This window comes from Gobius niger (genome assembly GCF_951799975.1).
Source record: "Gobius niger genome assembly, chromosome: 14".
Taxonomy (NCBI): Eukaryota; Metazoa; Chordata; class Actinopteri; order Gobiiformes; family Gobiidae; genus Gobius; species Gobius niger.
The window spans coordinates 27,720,198-27,740,795 of NC_136865.1; the positions used below are offsets into that span (position 1 = coordinate 27,720,198).

The 20,598-nt window shown below is 42.1% G+C and overlaps 1 protein-coding gene across 3 annotated transcripts in view; it reads left to right on the plus strand.

Annotated features, from left to right (window-relative positions):
* The window catches only part of grin2da (glutamate receptor, ionotropic, N-methyl D-aspartate 2D, a), a 492,433-nt gene that overhangs the window by 228,442 nt on the left and 243,393 nt on the right, over positions 1-20,598 (plus strand). For all 3 annotated transcript variants that reach the window (XM_079570853.1, XM_079570852.1, XM_079570854.1), the window contains one exon: positions 3,044-3,310. In XM_079570853.1, the coding sequence (XP_079426979.1) occupies positions 3,044-3,310 (267 nt within the window). The remainder of the gene's footprint in view (positions 1-3,043; positions 3,311-20,598) is intronic.

Genomic DNA, 20,598 nt, shown 5'->3' on the forward strand with positions numbered 1-20,598 from the left:
CATCAGGGTTTTTGTATGATTTTGGCGTCTGCGTTTTCATTTGTTGTTGTTTGTCAGGATAAAATGCTAACCCATTACTTTTCTCATGTTTTTGAAGTAGGGAACGAGGTCTGTGAAGTGTGACATCACACAATATGTTAAGTCATGATGTCATCACTGTACTGGGTCCATTGGAACTTTAGCCCTGTTCACTATAATGGGATTCAGCTGATGTTAACCTGCTATAGAGACGACCACAAGGCTCTTCCTGAACATCTGATCACACGGACATATTATATTTACTCCAGATTTTCTTTAGAAGAAGAAGATCTTTATTCATATAGCACCTTTCACAGACATGGTCACATGAGACAATTGTACATTCACCCTATACTGTGGTGGTAAACTAGGTTGTAGCTTCAGTTTCCCCTGGGGGAGACTGACAGAAGCGCTGTCGTGACTGCACACGTCTGCGCCAGCGGTCCCTCTGACACCACCATACATTCACTCACACACATCATTCATCCTGGCCTATTGTACATGTTTTTAGTGGTAGGGGAAGCCGGAGTACTCGGAGGAATCCTACACAGACACGGGGAGAACATGCAAACTCCACACAGAAAGGCCCCGTCCAGGTGGGACTCGAACCCAGGACCTTCTGTGAAGGTTAATTTAAAATATGAAAATATCTTGAGCTGTTGAGAGTTCCTTAGAAAAAACAAAAGCAAAACACACAACTATACCTGAATCCCCTGCTGAAATAACAACAGATAAAAGGACAAAAGCACCTAATAAGAATAATATATCTCACCATTTCTCCAGAATGAAGATATTTTTTCTGTTTGAAATAAGGCTTCATTGTGCGGGAAAAAAAAATTAATAATTAATTTCAGAAAAGCATTACTCAAGAAAATCCAGATTAAAAGTAATATTTCTGTGTGAGCAGATGTTTAAAAAGAGCCTGTGGTCGTCTCTACAGCAGGTTAAAATCAGCCAAATCCCATTATAGTGAAAAGGACTGAAGTTCTGTTTGACCCGGAAGTAAAGCGATGATCACTGAACAAACCTATAAGCCCGATGCTGCATACATCAGACTTCTGTAACAATGTGCCCATGTTTTTGTATCTGTCCTTATTATAAACCAAATAAATTCATCGATTTGCCTCAGCAATAGTAAATTGGCCTTTTCATCATTCATAGTTCTATTCAATTCAATTAGTAATGAACTCTGTGATACAGGCCAAATGTTTTGTTGACCATTAACACAAGTATAAAAATTCATAAGTGAGGTAATCCGCTACAATGTTCTGGTGGAAAAAAGGCCTGAAAAATAATGGTCATGTGCATCGCCATCTTGTTATACTACACTAGTTTTTAATGAGAACATGCTGTATCCATCCGTCAATTTGCTTCCACTTTATCTGGGACGCGGAGGCAGCAGTGTGAGCAGAGACGCCCAGACTTCTCTCTCCACGCACACTTTTCCTCCAGCTGTTCTGGGGGGATCCTGAGGCCACACCAGTTTGTCCTGGGTCGTCCCGGGGCCCTCCTACCAATGGGACATGCCTGAAACACCTCCCAGTGGGATGGGACCAGGAGCTGCGGCTCTACTCCAAGCTTCTCCCGGGCGGCTGAGCTCCTCACTCTCTCTCTAAGGGTGCACCCAGACATTCTGCGAAGGAAACTCATTCTGACTGTGTGTATCTGCGACCTTGTCCCTTCAGTCATTAGAGAACATGGCTGCACCTGCCAAACCTGGGGAAACATACTGTCGTTACACACAATCAGATTCCCTAGTTTTCCCTAGTTTTCCCTGGTTTGTGCACTGATTATTACTGATATGACAACTGTATGATTTATTATTGACCCTTGGACATAATTTGTGATTTCTTGAACTGCCGCCATGCAGCCTCGGGTTTTCACAGGGACACGGAAGCATGACAGATCTCACCGGTTTTAGCTTCGCTCCATTGGCTCCCAGTCAGACTTAGAGCTGATTTCAAAATTCTTCTCTTTACTTTTAAAAGTCAAGGTCAAGGTTTATTTATATAGCACATTTTTATAAACAGAGTACTGCCCCAAAGTGCTTTCCATATTCAGTGCAAAAATACAGACGCACAAAAAACATATTGCTTCAAAAATATACAAAAAATAAAAACTGCAGCATAATCAAATGTCTAGCTCAGCTTGGATTAAAAGCCAGTGCAAAGAGATGCGTTTTCAACAACGACTTGAAATTGTCAACAGTGGAGGCCATTCTGATTGGCAGAGGCAGAGAGTTCCAGAGTTTAGGGCCAGCAACAGCAAAGGCTCGATCTCCTCTGGTTTTTCGTTTGGACCGTGTGCAGTCTAAGAGCAACTGGTCCGAGGACCTCAATGATCTGCCAGGAGTGTGCAAATTCAGCAAGTCTTTTAGGTACGAAGGTGCCATGTCATGAAGAGATTTAAAAACAAACAGTAACATTTTAAACTGGATTCTAAAAGTCACAGGAAGCCAGTGGAGAGAGGAAAGCACAGGTGTAATGTGCTCCTGTCGTCTGTCAAGTCTGAATGGCCTCGCCCCCTCCTATCTGTCTGAACCTGATTCAGCCTTACGCTCCCTCTCGTGCTCTCAGGTCAGCAGGTCAACTGGTTCTTCCATATACCAAGCACAAACATCGGGGCGATCGGGCCTTCTCTGTTGCGGCTGTGGAACCAGCTGCCGTTAGAGATTAGACAAGCCCAGTGTCTACCTGTTTTTAAATCTCTCCTAAAAACACACCTTTTTTCTCTGGCGTTTAACACAGATTGATCTGCGTTTCACTGTTGTGTTGCCTGTTATTGTTTGTACTTATTCCTTATACTTTTACTGTAAATCTCCAATGGGCCAGGCATGAGTCACATGTCTATGGAACTTTCCCTATTGCTATGTCCTAAGTGTTTCAGAGCATACATTATTTTTCATCATAGAATTGTTTCCTTGCTGGTCGCCACAGCCATCCTTACTCCATCAAACTCAGTAACTGGTAGAAAACACTCAAACTTCTCGCTGAAAGGTTTCCTCTGTCCTTTCCCTCGTCCCCAGGAGAGTGGGTCAATCTACCTCCAGTTCACCTGCTCCACGCTGCTGCAGCTGGAGGTGATCTTCGAAGTGCTCGAGGAGTACGACTGGACGTCGTTCTCCGTGGTCACCACCCGTCACCATGGATACGAGGACTTCCTGGCCATGGTGGAGGGCATGACGGACGGCTCGTTCATCGGATGGGAGAAGAAGAGCGTGGTGGTCCTCAACATCACGGACGACCCCGGGGGAGCGAAGGCCAAGCGGCTGCTGAAGGACAACGAGGCTCAGGTCAGTGACACAGAGGCCCGGACATCACAGCTGGTTAAGACGTGTCGGATCATGACTACACTGAAACATTGAAACACACTGAGCAGTCATTAGATAGAAGATTTTGCTTTGAACAATATCTTTGGCAATGGCCCTTTTTTCTCTGATTGTTCTGGAAAGGCAAGGCAACTTTATTAATGCCGCACATTTTGTATACAAGGCAACTCAATAATGGTAATTGTGATGGGATTTTTGACTCTTTAACGGGAGCCGAATCTTTGGTAATTTGCTCAAAGGTACACACATTTATTAGAATTACATATGTTTACAGAGAGAGATTCAGCTTTTAAATATATTTGTATTAAATTTACTAGGCGCAGGCTGCCTTACCAAGTTATTTAACGAAACTTGTATGAAAATGCTTTAAAAAATGACAGCGAAAGATCCGATTCTTTTCAAAAATTCAAAAGAGCCGGTTTGTGTTTATGTGTTTTTTATGTGGGAAAGTGGGGATTTAAGGTCATTATTTTTTTTTACTTTTATCACTGATTAGCGCTTAGCTCCACTAACCATTTGAATTCAACGTTAGCATCTCAGAAGCTACTATCTTCTTAATTTGATAAAATATTAATGTACATTTTTTTGCTAGCATTAATTTCGGGCATTTCTCTCAAAAATGCTGTTTGAAAAAGATGACGGCTCAAAGTGTTAAATGCACTTCACTGTGCATCCTGTATGTTACTGCATGTTACTGCATGTTACTGCATGTTAGTGTGTGTTACTGCATGTTACTGCATGTTAGTGTGTGTTGCTGTATGTTACTGTATATTAGGACCGACTACAAAACTGTAGTGAATGGTTAACAGGGACCAGTGATGTGCTCACGTTTGTGCTGTTGTTGCTCTTTTTCTGTATTATATATATTCCATCAAAATCATTCATTTGAACTACCTTGCTTGGATTGGTGCGGGCGGCAAACAGAGGAAAACAAGCGCAGGAGAGCGGTGGAATCGGGAGCAATTAATTTGTGTGGCTGGGGGTGAATGCTAATGAATTATCGATTATACTCATCTTAAGAGGAAGCTAGCTAGTCGCAAGTCGCTCAAGAATTGCTAAGAATAAATAAATGTAGACATGTCACATGTTCCAGGTCAAGAACAATAGCCCTATAAACATCAGGGTCGTTGCAGGGAAAGCAGCTGAAATTGTTCATGTGTGAAGCTCATGCACCACCTCCCACATGTAAAACACCAGAGCTGCAAGGTTAAAGAAAGCTATGAATGGGTTATTGCTGTCACGACCTCACATATTTCAGGTATATACTTCGAGAGCCATAACTAAAGGATTGCGTTAAAGTCCTTATTAAGAGTTTAATCTAATGAGAGAATGAACGGTCTTTTATATCCGACCAGAGTTCTATCAAGCTAATAGTTCTTAGCTGTCAATTGAAAGATGAATATGATCTTGTGTGCAATAATAACGATAATGCATCCTATCGATCGGTCTTGGTTTTAGGCACCCGTAGCTTTTGGACACTGAATAATTATTATTGAAAGAGTTATTGAGTCTGTAGTGTCGGTAAAGAAGGGAAGGGGCCAAGTATCGACTTGTTATACTGGCCAGTCTGTTTGCGCGTCCATCATCCAAGTGAAGGGTTGCTGCTGCACTATTGACAGAGCTGCGTCTGGAGCTATATATGTTAATCATTTGCACAAGCCAAACGATACGGAGCTGAAACATCATTCCACGGGTTAAAAACTGTCCCGCTTTGACGGTTTTAATCAAAAGTTTCGCCTCTCAGCGACTCGGTCTGAGATAATATGGGTGATCTGGCTTTCAGTGTCTGTATAATTGAAGGCCGCTGCATGTTATTTGTCTCTTAGTCCATGTCGCGTCCTCTTTCCCCTGGTGACTTGTATTCGAGCCTTTAAGCAGTAGCAGTGAATGAACCAGGGCTTTAATTATTGCGACTTTGGAAACTCAACATCAGGTTAATCAAGTTGGACCGCTCGATCCGCCGCCCGCTCGCGGGTCTCAACATCAGAGGCAAGTTTTAAGAGTGATTCATCTTGGTTTGTTTGACCCGAGGAGAGGGCACTTCATTCGCAAATGCAACCATGGTGTAAATACTCGGCAGGATCGTGAAATGGTTAGTGTTTGCATTTTGATTGGACCCAAAAGTCAATATGTGGCACTTGGCACTGTGAGGAAGACCACGCCCACTTGCCCGCCGCCTTTTCTTATGAGCAACACCAGAACAGAGGAGGTTCCAAACGCTTTCCAGAGCCCGACTAAAGTTTGGAATCACTTTGTTATGTATTGGTGTATTTATTTCAAGAATATTACCATTTTAGATTCTCACTGAAGGCATTCATTTATGAAGTATGGAATTACGTTTATAAGGAACAGGCCACAGTTTTTCCATACTGTGATATGTTCTAGCTTGAGCTTAGACAAGTTGATGCGTTCCTGTCTGGTCTTTGTGCCCGGGGAAGAGCTTGGTCACTTCTAACTTCACCCCGTTTGGAGCCATAGGAATAAATTGGGAGCGGCCAAATGCTAACAACATCTTTGGTCATTTTGCATGACTAAGCGCATGCACAAAGACCAGACAGGTATGCATCAACTCGTCTAAGCTCAAGCAAGAACATATCTCAGTATGGACTTTTTCCTTTAAACAAACAAAACATTTTTGTTTTCTTTAAACACTAAACATTTTCTCAATGAGATGCCGATACAAACAAAGTGTTTCCAAACTTTTGACAGTACTGTAGCTGGTACATATCAACCTCCTGCACAAGTTCAGGCTTTTCTACACCAGTGAGGTGACAGCCAGATGTCCTCTCTGCGTCTACGATGGGGCCCAAAAGAAGGATGCAAAGACCTGGCCACAAGGCGCTCACGTGCCTGCACCATACCAAGCGAAATCACAGTTGTAGGGTATGAGGGTTTATTAATCAATTAATTTGTTTATTAATTAATTAATAAGTTGTAGATTAGCCTTAAAATTTAACGGGGCACCAGTTCGAAAAGCGAACAAAATAAAAGTAAGAATAGGAGGCTAAACTACAGATTTATCTGAAGGATGTAAGGTCTTGGACGTACACATGGACCCTTATTCTGGAATAATAAACACAGACATTACCAAAGCAAACTGTGGTTTATGGAGGTTTAATGATCAAAATCAATTAACAGACGGCATTAAATATTAAAGTGCAAACAGAATAACCTAGAAGGCTAACAGGATGAATAATCAGATAAAATGTTCTAAAATTGTATCTGAAAGTCAGTAAGGTGGTTATGTGAGTCTTATTGAGCTAGGTCTATGAGCTGCGCTTACGACCGTGAGAAAAGTTTTCCACGCCAACTGTGGTCCGGCGTTCCAAAGTTCTGGTGTCCGACGGCCTGTGGTCGTGGTCTCTCGCGCGGCGATTCTCAAGCTCATGCAGGCGCGGCTGGGGTCTCTCTCCAGCTCCTCGGGGCCTTGGGGTTTGGATTGACCAGCTAGACTCAAATTGGTTTCGCTGAAAGCTCAGCGATCAAAAATGTTGTTGTCTTGTAGGAAAAATGCAAATGTTCTTAAAAGAAGTAACTGGTAGTTACAAATCACGTCAAAATGACGGGCTCAAACTTAAAGTTCTTGTGGTCCATCTGAGACAAAGGAGAGGTCAAAGTTCAGCGGGGGATGTCAGGCATGTGCTCATCCTGCCGTCTCTCCTCCTGTCCCACCACCCTCCAACTCTCAGCAGAAGCACGTTTTAAAAGGAAGAGGAAGAGTGTTTCTGGCTATTTCTCCTTCATTTATACCAAGGGGGCGGCCCCTTTTTCTCCGCGGGATTCGACCAATTCGTTCAGTCCGTAACCCGATATTATTAGGGCCCAAGTGGGAAGGGAGGAAGCCTTATCTTGGCGAGAAATTCATGAAATACATTCCTTTTGCGATAAACACATTGACAACTTCACAAACTTTCTAAATGCATTCCAACATTTCGAACAGTATGTATGTACATTGCATCTTTTTGACCTGGGGAAGAATTCATCATTAGAACAAATCGGTTGAGTTCATTCTCACTGTCCATGAATTAAAGAATTGGCTTATTACTCAAATCGGATGTTTGAGATTCAGTCTTTAGTCCAATTCGAAGGTCAATAAAGAGTTCTCGTCTGGTTGTGAAGTCTAAAGGATAGATCGTCACAGTCTGTATTCCATTAGCGGCCGGGTCTCTAATAGTGGCCGGGTTCGCGGCTGGCGGAGGCAAATTAAAGCCAGTCTCTAAAACAGGCCGGGGCTTTTATTAGAAACTATAACGGTAGAAATATTCCCCATGTTAGGAATTTGTCTCATACTCGTGTAAATGATAACTCACATGCAGGAAGTAAACAAACGGGAACCCGGGCCGAGGGGGGACGATGCGGAGGAGCTGATCCGAGCGTAACTTTGACCCAGATTTAGCCACTTTTCAAACTTCCGGTGACTATATTTAGAAACAGGGAAAGCAACAAATGTTGTGTGACCCTCCGGGATTTTAATAAAGTCACCATTGCGTCTTCAAAGCACGTCCAGCTGCTCCGTGTGCAGGTCAGTCCCACGTCTCAAAATAACTCCTCCGATCAGCGCGAGCGTCTCGTCTTCTCTCGGGTCAGTCTCATGATCGATCACAAACACAAACGCTCCGTCTAAACTTGCCTTTTACACAAGACAACAGCAAATAATCCGGTCCGCGGTAAAAACGAAACAGAAACCTGCAGTGACATTGATGTCAAAGTTCAGCAACGAAACACTTCCTGTTGTCTCTACAAAATAAAAGGCGTCAACGTTCCAGCCGCTGGGAGAGGGTTTGAAATGTTAATTAATAAATGAACCTAATATTTTAGGTGCAAATGGACACAAATCTTGTTTTTCTTCATTTTCCTGGTCGTACGTTTTGCTCAAATAGAAATAAAGGCCTGTCTCTAATTGTGGCCTGGTTCCAATAAAGGCCTGGTCCTTGATGCCCTTGAGTAAATAAAGGCCCCGGCTTATATTACAGAATTTACGGTAGTTCCCTAGTCCAAAACATAGGGTATTTCAATTCATTCACACTGTTCTTCCTCCTCCTACAGTTTCAGGGTTATATTGTGTTATTGTTAAAACCCAAAAGTGCTCTCCAGATTTTAAAGCCCATAATCCAATAGGTTCTGTTTTTTGCCAAGTTGTTCACCTGTGTTTCACTGTTGCTGATTTATTCTTACAGCTATATTATTTCAAAATATAAAATGTCACCCCTCCTGGAACCGCTACCTTGATGTGGTGGAGGGGTTTGATCACCTAAATGACCCTGGGAGCTCTGTTGTCGGGGGCTTCGTGCCCCTGGTAGGGTCTCCCATGGCAAACAGGTCCTAGGTGACGGGGCAGACAAAGAGTGGGTCAGAAGCCCCTTATGAGAGACCAACAGGCCCAGCTTGAACCATGGCCGTCCTTCTGTGGACCCACCACCTGCAGGAGGAGCTATAGGAGGCTGGTGCAATGTGATTTGGGCAGCTCCAATAGCTGCCCCCACGACCCGGAAACGGACAAGTGGAAGAAAATGGATGGATGGATGGATGGATGGATATAAAATATCAATGTTTCAGTCTGTTTTAAGCCCCATCTGTCCACCTTAATAGTTCAACTGCAGAAAGTCACAAAGTATTTCACCTTCTCTTGCCCTCTCATGCACGCACCAAAAAGGAAAATCTAAATGTCGCCTAAAGAATGGTTCCTGGATTTATTTATTTTCATTTCATGGACTTGGAAAAGGTTGGAGAACTCTTTGTTGATGCATTCTAGCACGAATACTTTGACAGAACTCTTTTATTGAAAAGACAAAAACATCTCTGAAAACAATAAATCGCCTTGAGACACTCCCTTCTTTCTGGTGCATCCGAGTACAGCTTTTGTTATTGTTTAAATTACAGCACCCCTGGGGCAGAAAGAACGTCCGACAAACAACATCACATTATCCGAGGAAAGTGCACGGTTTCCTCGTAATTTCACAGTCCGCGGGAAAGCAGACGGGCCCTCACACACAATGGGTCGCATAAATCTTCCACAGCGGACGCCATTTTGGGGGCTTTTGTGGCCTCGGTCGCGCTGCCTCGCTCGGCTCTCATCACTTTATTGTCGCCGGAGTAAATGACCTTTTGTCGAGGACCAGTCTGTGAAAGGGAAGCACTGGAATGAGGCGAAAAAAGAGAACTAAAAGCAGAAAGGCTATGGGGAGAACATGATGTAACACGGATGAAAGTGATTGTAGAGCGGCTGCGAACTGCAATAACCTTTCGACCAGGCTTTGTTAAGTTTGGGTTCAGAGGTTGATGCAGAGCGAGACGGCGGAGCGGAGTGCATTTTTAAAGCTGAAGTCAATGGGAAAATGTTGTCAATGGAACACTTTTTTCTTGTCTCCATGGGGAATACTAGTCCGATGAATTCGACCCATCTTTCACTGTCACTGGGGCAAACTATCAGGGGGAAGTGGACGGCTGAAAAGAAGACTCCTCTCTACATTTTTAGCTTAAGATACATGCCTTTTGTAGCTGATGGATTAGCCTGGTGCAATAATGGAAAGCTGCAGAGCCGGAGCCGAGACAGATTTACCGTGAAAAGCGACGGATATACGACGGTATTGTTGGGATTATTTTGTGTAAGTTAGTGTTGACATGTAACTTAGTTTACATGTACTATCATTTGGGTTATTTTATGAAATTAAAACTGTATGTTTTACTCCAATATTTCATTGTATTTTGTAGGACAGTGCCTTCATTTTTTCAATAAGGGACAGAGACAATCTTTTGGAACAAAATAAAATGTTTATTGTGGTAACAGGCCATTGCTGTAATCAGTAAAGAAAGGAGAGAAATCATGGGGTTAATATTTTTAGCTTGCAGATGCAATGACAAAGTAAAAAATACAATTTGTACCTTCAGGGTCTTCCCTGTTTTCTAAATTCAGCAGCATCTTTCTGTTGAATTCCTCAACTTCACTGACACAAAAGATCAACACTGACGTCATAAATGTGTAAAAATCAAATGTTGTAATCCTGGGATAATAATGATAACAATAATTATAACACAGTCAGAACTAGTCCGGAATGACATATACATTCAACAATGTGCCATTAATTTTAATTATATTTGTCCTTTATTTATCCAGGCCTAGTGTCCAGGCCAAGATTCTTTAAAATTAAAATATGCAATAATTTGCCACAGAAAGTAAAAGGTACCCTTAATACATCATTATGAATAAATTATATATTTACTTTACAGCGTGCAATTGCATTTTTTGGGTAGCATGTAATTGGGCTTTTTTATTGTTTTTACTAATTTACAACTAGCATCTACGATTTCAAAATTGGTTCACAAGAAATCAAAAAATGAAATAACTCGGTTAAAGTCTACTCACGTACGTTGAGTTGATCAAAATCAAACTTCCCAAGACCTAATACCGTCGTATATCCGTCTTTACCAGGAGAGGGCGCACTTTCACGGTGGATTCGCTTCACGGTGTTTCTGTCTCTCGCTCTGCAGCGATCCCCTTCTCGCCTGGTGTGGATGTTTTACACTACCTGACTAAAGCCGAGGTCACCACCGGTCGTACGGGCTCCTACGGCCGCTCTACGTGCAAAACACGCAAGAAACGCATGGAGAGCACGTGTGACATGATCCGTCTCAGAGGTTCTTTGTCATGTCAAACAAACTCTACGGGCGCTTATGTTGATTCTTATATCAGAGCAGCCAATGCACGTTCAGATATCTCGTACGTCCTTTATACATGTCGCTTAAGTCGTTTGTGAATTGCCCGTTCGGAGAGAGTGCATCAATCGCTCGAAAACATATAGATATATAAAGCTTCACAGGTGCCTGGCTGTGACCATGTGTACAAAGTTTTTGCAATATGCCGAGGGGAAGAGTGAAGGTGTCAGAGAGAACAGGTGTTAAAGAGGGAGGGTGGCAGACAGGGAATACTCACCACGGCTTTCTCTCTCCAACTCCCGGAAAAGTCTGTCATGCTGCCCAAACAAGAGCCTTCTCTGTATCCAAGGACGGATATAGACTAAACCCCTCCAACTAACCGGTTAATCTTAAAGGGATATTTCAGGATTTTTTGACATAGGGCCTCATTTCCTAGTTATCCAGAGTGTTGCTGTTTTCTGGAGATATTTTTTTTTGTAATTCATGCAGTTTTTATATTTGAAGAGTTTCGTGGTGATAGGCTTGTGCTAGGCTAGTGCACTTCTGTGGTATCAGCTTCACTGCATTAAAAACACTGCACTGTGGAGTCATCACATGAATTGTCGCATTTTGACTATTTTCTAGCAGATCACTCCGCCGCTGTGTAGCTTATACAACCACAAAGCTTATGCTGCTCAAATATAAGGTCTTTTAAATGCAAAATGGTTAAAATTGCTCTATGGACACAGACATTTATGGCTAGTCTGGTGTTATAAGTGATTTGCCTCAGGTGCTCTGTGGAGCGGGTCAGAGTGTTTTTAATGCAGGCTAGCTGATACCATAGAAATGCACTAGCCTTGCACTAGCCTAGCGCCACGAAACTCTTCAAATATAAGAACTGCTTTAATTACAAAAAAATATCTCCAGAAATCAGCAACACCTGGATTACTAGGAAATGAGGCCCTATGTCAAAAAGCCTGAAATATCCCTTTAAGACAAACGCAGAGTCCGTGCATTTGCTGTACGAATGAAGTGACAGCCATACGTCCGAGCAGCCACCGTGTGACGCATGTTTGACTTAAAGTTTGTGCGTTGGGTCTGCAGTAATATGAACACCACAACTATGGTCTCCACACACAAAAATTAAAGGCAGCGCATTGGGAAACGCCAAAAATCGCACGGCCATAAAGTTGAACGTCTGGTTGTGACTTAGGCTTAAGATAAAAAAACAAGTAGTCTCGATAAAAGGTTTGATCGCAGCTCACATTCGCTGTGGCTTTGTTCCAATAAGCTTCAATGTCAAAATGATCCAGTGTTGCATTCATTTCTTACCAAGATCTTGACAACGGGAGAGTGGAACCAGCACATTCAGCTCTGTTGTGGCCAATACATGTGTGAACCACTCCCTGAACCACTCTTTATCAATCTGAACCTGATGAATCCTTGCATTGTCATCTTGGGATATGCCTGTGCCATCAGGGAAGAAGAAATCTGGTCCTTCAGGGTGTTCAGTTCGTCAGCTGATCTCCATCTTTGGGTTGCGGAGCCTAGACCCGACTGCAGCGACCCCAGATCAGAACAGTCTGTCACATCCAGGTGGACACTTATTTTTTTTTCAGACGGTGTAGGTTCATGATCAAAGGGAACCAGGAGAACATGCAAACTCCACGTCAAAGACTTTTCTTGGGTGTCAGATATATTTCCTCCTCCATTTGTAGCTTTTTTCAGGGTTTGAAGCCCCAAACCATTGTAGATGTAATTGACTGTACTGAGGTAGTTTAGCGTCTTCTTTTCTGCCGTTATGTCATGGTTAAAATCCACCGCAGAATGTTCTCCTTATATTCTCCATCCATGACACTTTGACATTTGGTCTCTTAGATTATCCTGCTGCTGATAGTTTACTTTTGTTCAGTTCCAGACAGCTCTCCTTCAGTCGTTCTCCATCAATCTCTGCTTTGTTCGATCAAGGTCTTTTATTCAAAACTTTCCAAAAGCTATACCAAAACCGGCTCTATTTTTATCGGGTGCTACCAGGCAGAACCCGTCTCCCATTGGGGCTGCACAAATCAACTAAAAACATCTATTGCACTGGCCTATCTCTCATACAGTTATTCTAATCCTTAACCCGTGTTTCCTAATGAACCAAAGCTTGTCCACCATTGATTGTTTTTTAAGCAAATCCTTGATGTTTGTTCGAGCTAATCTCCAAATGTGCATGAAGAGCGAAACAACGTAATGCCATGGTAATCTAAGTAGTTCTTCCCGCTCCTCCGGTTCCGGACAGCGCTGCCGCTCGGACAAAGCGGCTGGCTCGCAGCAGTTCAGACGTATTGATCGCTGCTTAAATTCCACCTTGTACTGGAAATGTCAGACAACCTTAAAACATTGAGTGTGAAAAGCAATTTGTCTGTTTGGGCTCACAACCAACCAACAAACTAAGAGGAGGGAATGCTTCTCTTTTCATCAAGCGCTCGTCTGCCGGAAACAACAAAGGCTCATGCCCCTAGAGGCCATAAGCGCCACTGCAGGTGTCGTAGCATGTTGCATTTTTATACTCATTAATTGTCCGTTAGAGTAAATACTACGCTGACAGAAAAGACAAAGGGAGAGAGGGATATTGTACATCCAATAACACAATGGAGATCATTTTTTTCACTCAAACTTGGCTGTAAATACTGTTTAAGTGGCGTTAGCCCGCAGCTAGCTTTGCCCGTTAGCCTGTTAGTTTCTTCTTCGTGATTCTTTTAGTGTGTATTGCACCTCTGCTTCGGTGGCAGGGAAAGTTGCAATTGTGGTTTTCTGGCCAGAGACACCAGGGGGAGACGAAAGACCCCCAATCTTCACATTAACACTTGTATTACCCCCAGAGGAACTATGGAAAGTATTTATTAAGGTAAACAAGTTACTTAGTTCTTCTTCAAAGGCCCTATACATGATATTTTTTTCAGCTCTGGAATGGAATTTGTTTGTTTTCCTTTAGTATATTGTGAACTCAGACATAGATCTAATTATAAAGCATTTGTAGCAATTCCATGAACTTGCAGGATAGTTTTCATGCATTTTTGTGTAAGTGACCCTGAAAAGTGACCCTGAAAAGTGACCCTGCAAGTTGTGAAATGTGCCTATAAACATGTCCCTGTGAAGAATGTGGATGCTACAAATATGTTAGATTGGGGATGAGTTTGTACCTCAACTAACATTTTAATATAGTGTTTTCCTCTGTCATTGTTTGAAATGAAAGCAATCAGGTATGGGGCCTTTCACTTTGCAAATGTTATTTCTAACATCCTAATTCTTCAGAGGGATGAGTTTAGAAACACACTCTACAAATTCCAGAGAGCATTACCGTCACAGTAATGTAAACACCAACAACTAGGTACTCAAAATTGCTTTATAATTAGATGCACTTTGCACAAAGGTCCTTTTCCCTCATGGCTGCGTTCACAATATACTGAAGGACAACAATACAGACTTCAAATTCCAGTGTAATGATCTACAAGTTACAAAAACTGCTGCACTGGCAATCAGGCAAAACCGCGGTGTCACTGGCGGCACAATGAAGCAGTGGTTTGTTGTGAAATATGCTCATACATTTGTCTCTGTGAAGAACTGGGATGCTACAAATATGTTAGCAAAGTTTGGAATGACTTTGGACTCAACTAACATGTTATTTAGTGGCTTCTTCTCCCATTGTTTGTTATAAAAATAATTCAAGTATAGAGCCTTTAAGTACATACATTCAAATATTCCTCTTTTTTTTATTTTTTTTTACCTGTTTTGGTTAAAATGCACCTCAAAAAGTAGTGAGCATCGAAAGCCACCAGACGGTTCAATGTGTTCTGAGAGTGAAAAGAGAACAGTGGGGTTGTTAAAGGGATATTTGTTGTTAAAGGGATATTTCAGGATGTTTGACCTAGGGCCTCATTTCTTAGTTATCCAGAGTGTTGTTGATTTCTGGAGATTTTTTGCAGTCTTATTGTAGATTAATTTGAAGAGTTTAGTGATGCTAGGCTAGTGCTAAGCTAGCGCATGTCTATGGTAACTAGTAGCCTCCATTAAAAACAGTGCACCTGAGGCAAATCAGTTTTAACACCAGACGACCCATATAAATGTCTGTTGACTGAATCGTTATTGAAATATAACCATTTTGCATTTAAAAGCAGCATCAGCTTCCTGGTTGTAGCTACGCAGCGGCGGAGTGATCTGCTCGGTTACCGGACCTACAGTAGTTTGTTTACCTGTGGCCGGCATTACTACACGTGGAATTCACGAAGGAGCTTTTTACAAATCACATATGGCAACGTTTGGAGGACGACCCCATGATTTAGAAGAGGTTTTTAATGCAGGCTACTAGTTACCATAGACATGCACTAGCATAGCAATAGCCTAGCACCACTAAACTCTTCGAATATCAGGACTGCATGAATAAAAAATAAAAATAATCTCCAGAAATCAACAACACTCTGGATAACTAGGAAATGAGGCCCTAAATCAAAAATCCTGAAATATCCCTTTAATGTTAGCTGCTTTTGCGTGAGCTGTTAAATGAGCAATATACTCCAGTGTTACTCAATAAAAGTATTCCGATTCTGATTTCTAGCATCTGTGCTGCACTTTCAAGCATTTCAATAAGTGTTCTGTGAAGCCCACAGTTGAGAACATTTTATTTCTAACAACGAACCACAATATTCTGATTCATTTCCTAGTTATAGACTAGTTTTTCTACATTTATGACATTTTATGAATAACAAGACATTTTCAGCTGTCAAAATATTCCAAAAAGTAATCAATAGTAATTCAATAGAGTAATTACAAATCTAATTATCGGTTGTGCAACTGTAATTTGAATGCATAATAATCCTATTACTCGGCAACGCTGCTGGCAAAGAACCTCATCAACGTAAAATACATTTAGAAAAGGAATACAGTAACTATACATACTGAATGGTCTCTTTTCCATTTGTCATTTACTTTCAGAATGTGCAAATGTGACCTTTCATAGATATTATTACATACTATTATGTGAATGAAATATGTCTGATTCCAATAATAGTATTTAAGAAGCATTTTCTACTCTTTTTGTATTATTATTTGTGCACTTCTTTACAGGTAGTTTTGTTTTGTCATGCTCAAAGACCCGCTTCTGTAACGTTATGTATGTTGCTATTCTACCCACCTTAGATAAATATTCAAGGCAGCGACACACAGGATTTGGACGCACCCCGAGAAAGTCTATTAGGGCTGAATGTTGTGCTGGAGGGTCAGTGCCATCCATCTAAATGTGCTATTTTTAACCCGGGACAACAGAGCACAACCTTGGAAATGTAAAAAAAAAACGGCCTCACTTTTTAGATTTGTTTCCCCCCCTATGGGACAAATGAGTGCAGTTTGCGTCAGTGGATCCTGTCAGTGCTGGATATTTTATGATTTTGCGTTTTTCAGAGATGACCCCCGAAGCGATTTAATCTCTTTTAAAGTTACAATGCAGCGCAGAGCGAGGACCTTGCAAAGTTATGGAGGTCAGGGCATTTGGCGAAAGTGTGGAGAGGCCTTGGCCATGTGGAAAAATCAATTAAAATTCAGTCTGTTATGCATCCATTAGAGGGAAATTAAAGAGTGTGAATAGCAGCCATTAGCGCTTTTGCCTGATTTTGAAAAAAAAGTTCAAAAATGCTAGATATTGGACAGTTTTGTGTTTGACACCAGGGCTCAATATTGCAAACTGAATGGTTGGTTTGTTGCTCTGTCTGTGTAGTTGCTCTGAAACATGTATTTCTTAGTTTTCTCTAAGCCTTTAAAAATGGAATCTTTAATTAAGTATGTAAGTTTGGGCGGCACGGCAACACGCTCGTGCTTCACAACTACAAGGTCCCGGGTTCGATTCCCACCGAAAACCATCAAATTGTAGCCTCTAAGCACTAACACTAGCAACTAATCCTTAACCTTTCATGACTATTAGATCTCTATGCAGTTAGTGAACTAGGGCTTCAGAGCTATGTGCACCTGTCATTCAACAGTGGTTGCGCATGAATCACTCGAGGGTGGGGCCGAGGGGGGTGGGGGGATTGGCGCAGTGGCTTTTGGGATGGCACATAGCTCCCAATCACCGGTTAGTTAGCACTAGAGGTTCCTATGCTAAAGTGGCTCTGATAGTTAGCATTGAGGCTCCTTTTCCTAACTACTTCCTAACTGACAGACCAATTCGGAAGCTTCTTGTCATGGCGGACGCAGGCCCACATCCGGCACATCCCTTACCAATCTGCTCGTTTCGGACGCAGCACAGGACTCCCCTGAAAGAGATTCTTAAAGAAGCTATACCTGATTTTTTTTTCTTTTTGTAAGGTACAGTTATTTATTTATTTTATTTATTAAATAAAGGTTAAATAAATAAAGTGCTATATTTATTACGTTCGCAGTGAATGTATACATTTGGCTTAGCTGCGAATCTTGCCCTGTATCTTGCCCGGATACCTCCTCGTTTGCCCCTTTTTTGTTTCCCGTGGCGCATCTTGTGACGCCTCCACTGTGCTGCAGGTGTGGGGGGCTCTTCAGTGTTTCCAAACAAATCTATGGATTTGTAGGTCTCAAATGTCGCTCAATAACCTTAAAGGGGCGAGATGCATCTAGCCATTTTATACTCACTACTGCCACCTCAGGTCATACGTGTAACTGCACCTTCCATGTTAAGCTCGTGCCTGACTTCGGACCCAAAGTAACACCTATTTGAGTGACAGTGCAGGATTTTAGAGGCAGTTGTGGTGAACAGGTCTGAGCTCATTCTGCACCTTAGGACATGGCTGGAACATGCAGGGGGCGGAAAATACATCATTTTAACATTTTTAAACTCCCTTTAAGCACTTCAGCTGTTTGTTGTTTCCTTAAAAGGCCAGTACAGACTCTCTAGTAAAAGAATCCGCCAGACCTTTTAATTGTACACGTTGGTTTGGAAAAAAAAGTTCTGTCCTCTCACTGGAGCAACTTGTTCTGAGCACTGGATTTCAACCAATAGAAATACAAATGAATCTGTTTTAAACTTGTTTACAACAAATTTGGCATCTAAGTTTGGTGTTTGCTTTGTGATTTAGGATAATTTCGATGCCGAATCAAAAAAAATCACACTGGTTTTTGCAGGTACAGTTAATTACCCCCGGCTAAATTCTGCCGAAGAGTATTGTCTTTATAATGTCTTCCGTCCTGGTGCCGGTCTGTCCAAAGTCTGGGGGAGGCTGGTCGGGACTGGTTGGAACACACTGTGCAGATATTTTGGTACAGTTTTAGTCCGGTCCGCTGCAATTCCTCACTGAGCTGCTGAGTCCTGTTCTCTGTAAATTTTCTGTAAAGTCAATTATGTGGATTTTACACAGCTCATTTGCCAGATTTAAACATTTGGAAAGCGTGTGGAACGTTTGCATTAATCAAAGAAAACTCTGCATTTACCATTTAATAATGAGCACTATTAATCACCTAACTCATGCAGAACAACGGGAAAACATACTTTTTGTACTAAATTCATCTTAATTGGAGCCTCAATACCATTTTGATGCATTAATGCAGATAACAAGCATGTACGGCCATATGCCTTACATGCTTGTTATCTGCATTAATGCATGTATTTTTAATTGGGGTGCTGTTGTTCAGGGTTAAGTGGTGATAATTTCCCCTAAACACACATTATCTTCAAACAAGCAAACATTCCCTCTCTCTCAGAGGCTCATAAAGGGGGATTATGAATTAATGAACTGGGTTATATCAACAAAACTAACTGGACAATTGTGTTTAATTAGCGCTAGTCTTTCGTGCGATTCCTTATCAGTGATCATCAAGCAGTTCCACAAGCAGCATCTTGGAAATAGTATAAGTAAAATTATACCATGGTCTGGGTGAATACTCGATTCTGATTGGCTGGTGGGTGCTAACAAGCGTGCATTATTTTCGTATAACCGCACACGTAGTCCGGTAGTTAAATCACTGGGATGTCACTCCGCTGTGGGCATCGCCATAGCAACGCATGACACAGCTGAATCAGATAAACACGTAATTAGTGACTGACAGGAACGTATGAGATGGATTTTGTTTAATTTCAACGTTTTTGGCCAAAACAAAATGTTTGATAAATGGGAAGTAGAGGAGAGTGAGCAGGTTAGCTACTGTTAATAAAATATGAGCTTTCCATTTCTATTGAAAACGGTTAAGGCACTATTCATGATTTTCAGGCGTACATAAAATGATCTCTGCATTTAAAAATATTTGGCTGGATTAGTAAAGTCAAACATAAAAGTTTCAGTTCGTGGGGCTCAGGTGTAAGCGGACTCCACCGCAGCTGTTTCCATAAACAGTTGAGCTAGCTAGCTAGCTTCAGGTTAAACAGCGTAAAAGTGAAACAACTCCTGCCCACGAGTGCCGCACATCGGTGTTTACTTCCACGGAAAAGTGCCGGGTTAGTCCCGTTTTGTTGTGATTCTGGCGATGCAGCGTGTGCTTATGTTGTTTGGTTGAGCCTGACTGAGATCCTCGTAATAGCTGCGGAGAATGACTCGCTCTGAGACGAGCCTTCAGTGACCGGCTAATAACCAACATAAAATAGTCCCGGTGGTCTGGCATATTTAGTGACTTTAGTAAATGAAACAAATATTTATTATAAATGTTACGTTTGTGGGACCATGGTATAAGCGGATTAAACAACTCGGAGCCGTGCATTCGACGGTTATAATGCACTTCGCGGAGTAGCACCACTCCGCTGCGCGTCGTGGTGTTCTTGACTCCGTGTCGTGCATTATAACCGTCTAATGCACGGCTCCTCGTTGTTTAATCCTTACGTATCAGGCTGACAGCGCCATCTGCAGCCCGACTTCTTCAGAACCGTGTCCCAGGTGTGGGAAACCGGGACGAGGGGGTGTATCACACCCCCTCGTCCCGGTTCACAGTCTGGAGCTCGTGCTTCTGGATCTCGTTGGCTTCTCTGATCCAACGGTGGTATTTGTTGCCCTTGGTGTCGATGTCTTGGGCATTATCCCATCCATGAGGTGGTTCTCCCTCTTGCAGAGTCTGATACGGCCGACTTTAGCTGCTCATGTTCTGCTTGTTGGTGTCTGGTGGCTTTCGATGTTTCCTTTTCATATTCTGTCCTGTATTACCCTCAATTTGTTCAGTGCCTAGTTTCTTTTTTAAAGTTATTCCCACGGCTGCCAGCAGGGGGAGCCCCAAGCACAAGTCTTCACCAGCTCTTTCGCTTCATTTAACTATATAATTCATACAGGGGCCTAATTTCAAATCATAAAATGGAGAACTGAGGCTCCAAAATAATGTTTTATGTCCGTTTTAAAGGGACTAGATGCAAGTTGGTGATTTTACGCTCACTACTGCCACCTCAGGTCTTATGCGTCACTGCAGCTTCTATATTAAGCTTGTGCATGACGGCAATTCGGACCTGAAGTAACACCTTTTTGAGTGACAGTGCAGGATTTTAGAGGCAGTTGTGGTGAATAGAGCTCATTTTACACATTAGGACATGGCTGGAACATGTAGGGGGAGGAAAATACTTTTGAAACTCTGTATAGTCTCTACCTGGATCCATGCATTATTTAGATTTTGTTGCTGAATTCAATTTTGGCATTTTTATC